This window comes from Acomys russatus, chromosome 17, assembly GCF_903995435.1.
Source record: "Acomys russatus chromosome 17, mAcoRus1.1, whole genome shotgun sequence".
Taxonomy (NCBI): domain Eukaryota; kingdom Metazoa; phylum Chordata; class Mammalia; order Rodentia; family Muridae; genus Acomys; species Acomys russatus.
Genome location: NC_067153.1, coordinates 51,931,741 through 51,941,576, shown reverse-complemented (window position 1 = coordinate 51,941,576; position 9,836 = coordinate 51,931,741). Strand labels below are relative to the sequence as shown.

The following is a 9,836-nucleotide window of genomic DNA, read 5'->3' as shown; positions in this document are numbered from 1 at the left end:
TTCCAGAGTGACAAGGCCCCACGGCTAGCTCTTGTCTACCGCCAGGAGCTAATGGCAGGGGACAGAACCAAACACTGCGAGCTGGACCAAGAGAAATATGACGCTCATGACAACGTGAAGATCATCTGCTTGGGGGACAGTGCAGTGGGCAAGTCCAAGTATGTTGGAAAATTAGGGAAGCAGAGCCAATCCCAGAACGGGTCTGAGTTGATTCGAAAAGTCCTCTGGAGGTGAAGAGGAGTGTTTGTGGTTTCTGTGAGCTGGTGAGGGGCAGCCTTGACTGGGGCCCAAGTGTGCATGGGTGAGCAACAGCATCGTGTCAGTAACTGCACTCAGAAATGGGAGTCAAAGGAACAGAAATCAGGGAGCTTCCTGGGTCCTTACAGAAACTGTAGAGTGGATCACCCTGGAAATTACTGGACTAGTACAGAGTACGGAGGTACAAAGTGGGCTGTTACTATACATGTGAGGGTTGAGGCCTTGCTAGAGTGGGACAGAGGGGACAGAGAGAAGAACGCGACAGGTAGAATGAAGGCAGTGAAGACGCTTTCTTGAGGGAACTCCCTGAAGTTGAAGAGCATAGACAGCAACAGTAATGGACTGTGATGGTCTTAAAGCTGGGGTATTTGTCTGACTTCAGTGCCTGCCTGTGCAGGAGTCGACCTCTGCAATCTCTCACCCACTCAGGGTGAGGTGGGGAGCATGCCTGCCCCGTTTCTACCCCCAAAAGATGAGGGTAGACTTGTTCCTACGGAAATGGCTGGCTTCGTCTTCCATCCCTCGAGTCCCCAGATCGTCTCACATTCTACTTCAGGCTCAGATAGCGACGAGTAGTTGTAGAGGCCTTGCTTCCTGAATTCACATTTGACTCTCCACCTGACACGGAAGCTCGGCTGTAGTATTTCACGGTTGCTTTAACCTCAACAACATCCCATGCAATTAAAGTAAGGATTTGAAGATTACCCAGTAAGTGGCAGGCCTTTGTGCACTCTTGAATTTAGAACTGTCACAGAGAGCAGAAGTGCCAGGCAAGGGGGGACTAATTGTCGGCTTAATAATTGATAGGCCTTTAGGGAAATGTGGACTGGAGAGAAGCCCAAGAAAGGCTTATTAAGTCAGCACTAGCCTAACGTAATGCAATATGAAAAATCTGAGTTGCTAACAGAAAATCAAAAGACAAACCCAGTTCTGGACATTTTCAAGACAAGTAGTTCACAGTTCTTTTCATACCTAAAGCAGAATGTGTGTGTGTGAGAGAGAGAGAGAGAGACAGATAGACAGACAGACAGACAGACAGACAGACAGACAGAGACAGAGAGAGCATGATAGAATCTGTGTCTAGAAGAAGGTTGGTAGTGATAACACCTTGTTTCTGTTTCAATGGGACTCAAGAATTCTCTGCCAGTTCTCAGTGTGTCTAGGCCCAGAGGCCCCTCTCCCAGGTGATCTAGACCCCATCATATTAACATTTGAAAGTAACCACCATACCAGTGTTAAAAATCTGTTTGTTTTTATTTAAAACTTGTGTGTGTGTGTGTGTGTGTGTGTGTGTGTGTGTGTGTGTGTGTGTGTGATTTTAATGTCTTTCAGGGAGGTGCAAGGTTTGTTGTTTTGTTTTGTGTATGGACTGATTGGTTATAATAAGGCTTCAAGGCTGCCCTGTGGCTCCAGAATATGTACTAAATTAAGCTTATTAACTGCCCACGTTCGTGTCGTGTGTTCAGATACTGACCGATCCAGTCCAGTGCACTGCCTTGCACAGGGGGAGGGGTAGTAGTAAACTAAAGATTCACAAACTGCTGTGCCACATATTCTGTTCTGACTGACAGAGTCACTAAAGCAAATTAGCTGAGGTTCATGCTGAGACCTGTGCAGGACAGAGAGGGATGGAGGAGTACAATCTGGACGGAACTTCTTACCTACTTCAGGGTCACCTTCCTGTCAGATGGCATTTGCGCAAAGCCCTAAGAAATGACAGAGCCCTGAAAAATGGCTATTGGATGAAGACCACGGTCTTCTGGGCCTCAGTTTTCCTGTACAGATGGGGTAATTCTTTGTGTAGTAGTATATGAGATGGAAATTATGGATCGGAGAGCCCCGTGCAGATTGGCCCAGTTGTTTGGCTCAGTGGGCTTGGTAATGGTAATTCCCGTGGTTGACTAGGCCTGACTAGAAACTGTGTGAAAGAGATAGGAAGCCTCAGCTGGCTTCCACATTGTCAGCCCAGTGGTGATAAAGTAGGGACAAGAGACGCTACAGATGCTACGTGACCTGTGACCTCGCACATTTCCCTTCCAGACTCATGGAGAGGTTTCTCATGGATGGATTGTATCCTTAAAGGCTTGAAATGCCCTTTGTTCCTGTGGCTTCTCCCACTCTCGTGCATCACAACCTCCAGTCCACTGCTTTGTACCAGCAGCCCAGGGAAGTCCAATGGGTTGCTTCACACTGGCTCCTCACTGTTGTCCCAGACCACACCACACAGCCCAGGCTGTTGCTGCTGCAGCTGACTTATACGTGGGTTTCTATCAGGAAGGCAGGAGGAATAGCGGGCAGCACTCAGTCTGTATCAAATGCCCATATGCAAATCTTGCCTCCTCCTCAGAAGTTCTGACCTTGGGTAAATCATTTAACCTCTTTCCTTGGAGCATGAAAAGCCTTTGGTAGGAATAAGCTTATAAAGTGTGGGATATCAGCTTTCCCCTCATCCTGAGAACTGCAGAGCCTGATCCGCTCTCCCCTGACCTTACACCAAAGACTGATGTCACTCACTCTGTACCAAGCCCCACTTGGCTTGTTTCAGCTTTGCTCATTAAACTGTCCAGCATATTTGAGCTTCACAAGCTGCTGTTCCCAGGGTAGTTTGTTAGTGTTTCACACACAAGTGAACTTCAGTTTGTGAAAGCTGCCTGGCCTGTGGGTGGTTTTTACCGTGGGACGGCCATGATGCTCTGTGCTATAAGAACTCTGTCCATGAGACACTTCAAGTATCCACAGTTATCAATCTCCAGCATCGTGACACCACCTCTCTGTAAAATCCTGCTCCGTGTTACCTCACACCCAGGCATCCAGGACATTGTCCCAGCCCCTTCCGTAGCCCTCGTGCCATTGAAGCGGCCTCTGTCTGTCTGTAGAATTCATTCCACTTGAAGTCTTTATAAAGAGGACAAAGCCAGGAGGATATCCACAAGTTTGAAACCACCCTGAGCTACATTGGAAAACCTGTCTCAACAAAAAGAGGGCCAGGCGTGGTGGTTTATGCCTTTAATCCCAGCACTTAGGAGAGGCAGGTAGATCTCTGTGGGTCTGAGGCCAGCCTGGTCTACACAGTGAGTTCCAGGATAGCCAGGACTACAGAGTAAGACCTGTCTCAAAAATTAAAAAAAAAAAAAAAAAAAAAAAAACACTAAGGAGGGGGCCCGTTCTATCACACAAACACCCCCTTCCCCATTCCTTACCTCTTCATTCACCGTTGCTCCTTAACCTGCACCCAGTCAGCCCCAGCAGCTGTCCACATACGCCCTGACTCTGTATAAGCACACGGCCACAGTAGACGGCAAGACCATCCTTGTGGGTGAGCAGCATGGGCCCCCAGGCCACACTGAGTGGGGGGTGGGGGTGGTAGGAAAGGCGGTTCATGGGAGAGAGTGAAGGAAGAAAAAAAGTGGGACATCAGGGAGCATAAAGGGAGGCACACAGGGGCATACAGTCCCATAGCACCCAGGCCAGAACTAGTGTGCAGGGCAGGACTTAGTTAAAACCCTGGAAAACTGTTCCTGCCAGGGGGAAAAGGAGCGCAGAGGCCTCTGACAGGGAGTAAACTTGCTCGTTGCCGGGATTAACATTAGCAAGTATAAATGAATTCATCTGTAGCCTGACTCAAATGTACAACATGACCATCCCATGGGTCACTAGGCCATATAGCCTGACTGTCCACCATCTGTTGAAATTTAGATCTTGAAGGGCCCCATCTCCAGTGTGGCGACAAGGAGCACCTATATTCCCTTTCTGGGACTCCCTGTCTGTACTGTCCTTCCTTGTGGTTCTGTGTCTTCCTACACATAGCATTGCATACACAATACATGCATGTTTCTGCATAGAAACCTACATGGAAATGCTTGGGACTTGTGGGGGTCTCTGCCATCCAGCCCCCCAACCCCACTGGGCAGACACAGCTGTGTTCATGTTGCAGATTTCTGGGATACAGCAGGCCAGGAGCGGTTCCAGAGCATGCATGCCTCCTACTACCACAAGGCTCACGCCTGCATCATGGTATGAAACAAGCTGGGCACTGGGCAGTCCTGGCTTTAGGGGTAAGGAGACAAAGGACACATTGGTCCTCTGCCCCTGGATGTATAGGAAAGGGTTCAAGGCTACCCAGCACTTCAAAAAAGAATATGCCAGAGGAGCTGTCCTGAGATGGGAACAGATGAAAGAAACTGGGCTCCCGTAGCCACTGTAGTGTTCAAGGAAAACATGGCTGAGACAAGGCCACAGCTGGTTATTGATGGAACACATCTGCAGTGAAACTTCAAGAGTACCACCATGGTGGTGCACACCTGAAATCCCAGTGCTCAGGGAGGCAGAGGCAGGTACATCTCTGAGTTCAAGGCCAGCCTGGTATACAAAGCCAAGGACAGCCAAGTCTACATAGAGAAACTCTCTCTAAAAGGAGGGGGGTTGTATCCTCAACTATTACCAACTGCCCCTGGAAGACCTTTCCCTCTCAGATCAGCCCTCACCTCTCTCCCAGGCTCTCACTCTGCTATCTAGATGGTTACCATGAGTCCACTCAATAATGGCTTCAGGTCATAGACTGCACAAAAGTCTGTACATAGAGCTCAAGTGAAATTATGAAAATCTGTCTCCTGGCTCTGCCTCTGGGCTCCCAGGTCATTTTCTAGGCCACCACTCTTACTATTTTTTTTTTTAACATGCATTGGTGTTTCACCTGCATGTGTGTCTGGGTAAGGGTGTCAAATCTTGGAGTTACAGATAGTTGTGAGCTGCCATGTGGGTGCTGAGAATTGAACCCAGGTCCTCTGGAAGAGCATTAAGTACTCCCAATCACTGAGCCATCTCTCCAGCCCCTGAGCCACCACTTTTTTCTTTTCATCCTCAGATAAATCATTTTCATGAGTACCAAGCACCTGTGACATGTGAATCAATGGGCTAACTTGAGGTTTGGTTTACATTGGGTTTGGTACCCGGACTTTGTGCGTACTCACTATGTATTCTACCACTGAGTTGAGGCCAGTCCTATAGTCTTAATTCTCTGAATGATGAACCCTAGGGAGTGTCACCAAGCGAGAACATTTTGTCACTAAGAGCTGGTGTGGACTCACTCACAGAATAGCGGCTAGACCTCAAGACTGAGTGCCTAAAAAGAGCCAGGAAGAAGCCAGACTGTTTGGTGACAACTCTGTAAGTCACTCTGGCTGCATCTCTGATGAGAGCACACGTGATGGATAAGTGGGCACCACTGTTGTAAGTCTGCCTACAAAATATAATTTTGCCCTGGCACTTAATAGCACTTGACCACCCAGTCCTTCTAGTCCTACCTTGTACAATATGTACCCCGCTGCTCTCACCATGTCATCCATAAAGAGAAGGGGTACAGAATAGACTAATCCATTCTGCTTACTGTCCCCCATCTGCTCTCCCTCAACCCTCTGTAATTTATACCCATTCAGTGGAAATGTTGCTTGTGGTTCAGACTCTGCTCAGATGCCACTGTCTCTGTGCAGCTTTCTCTGGTGGTTTATAGTTGCTCTTTCCGATGTGCATGCACAGGACTCTTGACTACTTGTGGCACATAGACTGATAGTGGTGTGCACAGAAGGGTGGAGAGGCTTGTCAGCTGGTGGATGAGGTCAGTGAGAGGGTCATAGAAGGGACTCATCACCTGTCCCTCCACTGTCCCTTCAGCATAAAAGCCCTTGAGAAGTTAGAACTTCCTAATTCTAATAACCAAGAGTACTAAATAAAGGAGTGTGGAAAAGGCAATTGGCATTTGGTGTTTGGGGTTACCTCTTTTCTGTCTGGAACTGACTCCATCTGTGATGCTTGCCCATTGGTTCCTCTGTGGCCCAACCTCTGAAGGTGCTGGTCTGAGTTTACACAGCCTGTCTAGGTGTGTGTTGTCTGGAACTGATAAAGTACTTTGACACATCTAAACTCTCTTCTGCCCTCTGTAGGTATTTGATGTCCAGAGGAAAATTACCTATAAGAACCTGGGTACCTGGTATGCAGAACTTCGAGAGTTCAGGCCGGAGATTCCATGCATCCTGGTGGCCAATAAAATTGATGGTGGGGCATCCCTGCTCCTGGGTGGCAGTAATTCCTGGGGACCCAGCACCATATATTTCCTTCTGTGAAAGGATGGGTAGCCTTCCTTTTTTTTCCTTCCCAAGATACTCCCTTCCCAATAGAGATGCCAGTAGCAAAACCCTGTCCTCCCAAGACACAGATCCGTGGCAACCATTTCTAGGGCAGTCCCTGACTGTCCCTTCCCTACTTCCCAGCACCAAGCCTCTACTGATCCTCCCTCCAAACTCCTCTCTGCAGCAGACATACAGATGACTCAAAAGAACTTCAGTTTTGCTAAGAAGTTCTCCCTGCCCCTGTACTTTGTCTCAGCTGCCGATGGTACCAATGTTGTGAAGGTAATGGCAGACCAGAAGCGGTCTGTTGATGTAGCTTATGGCAGTTGCAGGAGGGAAAGAAGGGAGGAAAACAAGGACAGTGAGTGGCTGGGTACAGCAAAGGAAAGAGGCTGGGAGGACCACATTTGGTGAGACAACCTCCACTGACTGTGTGTGGGTCAGGGTGGCTGGGTACAGCAGAGGAAGGGGGCTGGGAGGACCACATTTGGTGAGACAACATCCACTGACTGTGCGTCCAGGGTAATGATGGTAAGGTACATGAAGGACAAGACTGTGGGTTATAAAGGTGGGATCCAGGATCCTTGCCGCTGCTCTACTTCTGCCCTTTCTGCCGTACGTTCAGCTCTTCAATGACGCAATTCGATTAGCTGTGGCTTACAAAGAAAGTTCCCAGGACTTCATGGATGAGGTTTTACAGGAGCTTGAGGTAAGTCAGGCCCAGTTTCAGATACAATAGAAAAAGTAGATGATTTCTTCAGAGATGTGAAATATAACCCAACATACGGGGGTTTGCCTGCCTTTTCCCTAACTGCCTCAGAACTATAATTGGACAAGTGCAGGGTCAGGCCTCACCCATGACCTTGTTCACAGAACTTCAAGTTGGAGCAGAAAGAAGAGGGTGACCAAGAGCAGAGTGGAGTGACCAAGAGCCCATCTCCTTAGTCAGACAGCCACACACGGCTGAGCTGGGGACTTAGGAGCCATTGGGAGCACCCTACATCTCTGGAGAAGCTTTCCGGGCCTCCCCTGCTCAACTTCCTGAAAACCCACTGTTGTGTGGTACATGAGGAGGTCAACACTAGACAGGCGTGCTCTCCCACCAGCTTTCTGCAGCAGGATGAGGGATCCTTGGCCTCACATCTCCCCACCCAACCAGCAGCCTGACAATGCAGAGGCAGCAAACATACCCATATGTCTTCTCAGTAGACATTGAGATGTTTGTTGTCTTTTGTCCCAAGCTGGCCTCAGGGACTGTCCCTTGCACTTCTGCCAATAGAACGCTGGCTAGCCCCTAACTACTGTGTGTCCCTGCAAAATCTGTGATATTTCCTTCATTTCCCAACCAACTTTTTCAACAATTTTTTGACAGACAAGTGTTAGTTCCAGATTTTTTTTTTTTTAAGGTACTGACTGTTTCAGGAGCTTGCTCTTCGATGTTGGGTTGAGAGCACAGGAGCAGGACTATTGCAATCAAGTGAGAGCGTAAGTCTAGCCATATCTGCTCATGCACACACATTACTGTTCCCCACCACATGAACAAAAGTTTCTTTTAAAGCCTCCATCTCAGGGTAGAAAGCTTTCCTCCACTTCCCGAGAGCAAGTTAAACACTGCATCTTGTGTGGGTGGCAGGAAGCGGCAGGGAAGAGCATCCCTACTTTCTGCAGCTTGCTAGTTTACTTTTATGACTGTCTTGAGCATCATTTGCATTGTCTCCATTTTGTTTGTATCATTTCCTTTTTTACAATAAAGATTAAGTTTCATAAAAACAGTCTTTTCTATTGCCATAACAAAATGCAGTGACCAAGGCAACTTCTAGAGGAAAGCTAGAGGCTCAGTTTCAGAGAGTGAGTCCATCACTGTCACGCTGCAGAGCATGGCAGCAGGCAGGAAGACATGGAGCAGGAGGGAGCTGAGAGTTCACATTTGATCCACGAGCACAAGACAAAGAGGACCAATAGGAATGGTGAAGGGCATGGTCTTTTGAAGCCTCAAAGCCTATCCCCGTGGCACACCTCCTCCAACAAGGCCACACCCCCTAATCCTTAACAGTTCCACCGACTCAAGCATTCAAACATGAACTAATGGGACTCAGTCTCATTCAGCCCACCACACTGAGCATCTGTGTGTACTTCGTGTTCTGGGGTACACAACGGGAAACATCATCAACCACATTGATGAAGACTGCCTTGATCTGCTACCATGCTGTAGTCCAAATTAAATGCTGATTTGAGATCTCCGGAACAAGTGTGCTTCCCCTTTAAGTAAGCGATGCATGTTCAACTTTGACTTCTGAGCAGGGATTTTCAGGAAATGCATTACTCAGGTAAGATTTTTTTCAAAGAAAAATAACTTGTTGCTGAGCACAGTGGTATGTTCCTTTAATCCCAGCACTCAGGAGGTAGAGGCAGGTAGAGGTGGATCTCTGAGATCAAGTCCAGCCTGGACTACAGCGAGTTCCAGGATATCCAGAGCTACAAAATGAGACTCTTCCTTAAAACACTCATTCTAAGTGATTAATAGGCTGGGTGTGTGTGTGTGTGTGTGTGTGTGTGTGTGTGTGTGTGTGTGTGTGTGTGTGTGTGTGTGTGTGTGTGTGTGTGTGTTGCACTTTTGGGCATTGGACCCAGGACTTCATGAGCTAGCTAAGTGCCCTACCACTAAACTACATTCTAGCCTGGTATTTCTTTTTATGTACATAGCTTTGATGATGTAGATTTCATGTACTAAAAAATGTGCCATTACTGGTTTTCACATAATTATTTGCACTAGACTTCCTCGAAGCAGAGCCTAAGAAGATAAATTTTACATGGCCTACTGGGGCTGTTTTCTCTGATGAGTGAGGGGAACAGAGAGTGCGGTGAGAAACTAAGCAAGTCTTTTCATCTCAGCTAGAGGCCAGCTTTACAACCACCTCCAATCCCAGCAAAACTCTGAAGGACAAACTGTCCCAGATTTGGACCTGCCTGAAGACCAGAGGACTGTCAGCAAGTGTGTGAGGCACAGGAGACAGCTTGTCTCCTCCAGGGCAAAGTGGCTCCTACTTTAGCTCAGACACTTCTCTGGGGAAAGGGAAACTGTCTTTATCCATCAGCAATTGGTACCAGGTAAACAGGCTCATAAGGGAACCACTGCACAGTAGCTGTCATGAAAGCACAGCTTTTATAAGTTTTAGGGGCTTCTATTATGCTTTTTGATTTAATGAGTTTTTGAAGGGACGAAATTAGAGTAAGGAAGGATGTAGTGTCTGAGATGAAATTCACATGACTAACCTTTCTGTGCACTTCACAGTCACAATGTGGTGTAAGTGCCAGTTCTGTGTAGTTCCATCACTCCAAAGTGAAATCCTTACTAATGGTAAGGCTGTGTTCTGTCTCTGTGAGTATTAATTCTGAAAAGCTCATATAAGTGAAAGCAAAAAATGTGTGGCTTTTTTGTGTCTAACTTCTTCC

General features: G+C 47.6%; 1 protein-coding gene across 3 annotated transcripts; it reads left to right on the top strand.

Moving 5' to 3' along the window:
• Rabl2b (RAB, member of RAS oncogene family like 2B) lies at positions 1-8,143 on the top strand. 3 transcript variants are annotated; one of them, XM_051160221.1, is made up of 8 exons: positions 2-158; positions 2,299-2,328; positions 3,495-3,574; positions 4,193-4,272; positions 6,198-6,309; positions 6,568-6,665; positions 7,009-7,092; positions 7,257-8,143. In XM_051160221.1, the coding sequence occupies exons 1-8, from the start codon at positions 52-54 to the stop codon at positions 7,326-7,328; spliced, it is 663 nt and encodes a 220-aa protein (XP_051016178.1). In that variant the 5' UTR covers positions 2-51; the 3' UTR covers positions 7,329-8,143. The 3 variants fall into 3 exon arrangements, with proteins under 3 accessions (XP_051016179.1, XP_051016178.1, XP_051016180.1); XM_051160222.1 differs by lacking the exons at positions 2,299-2,328; positions 3,495-3,574 and having other exon boundaries at positions 1-158; positions 4,193-4,313; XM_051160223.1 differs by lacking the exons at positions 2,299-2,328; positions 3,495-3,574 and having other exon boundaries at positions 20-158.
• The last annotated feature ends 1,693 nt before the right edge of the window (positions 8,144-9,836 follow it).

What these genes read in the sequence shown, in the direction of transcription:
- Rabl2b (XM_051160221.1), top strand. Translation starts at nt 52, where the DNA reads ATGGCAGGGGACAGAACCAAACACTGCGAGCTGGACCAAGAGAAATAT. An exon ending in AGTGCAGTGGGCAAGTCCAA is followed by an intron (nt 159 to 2,298) that starts GTATGTTGGAAA and finishes TTTCCCTTCCAG; the next exon opens with ACTCATGGAGAGGTTTCTCA. An exon ending in AGGTTTTACAGGAGCTTGAG is followed by an intron (nt 7,093 to 7,256) that starts GTAAGTCAGGCC and finishes CCTTGTTCACAG; the next exon opens with AACTTCAAGTTGGAGCAGAA.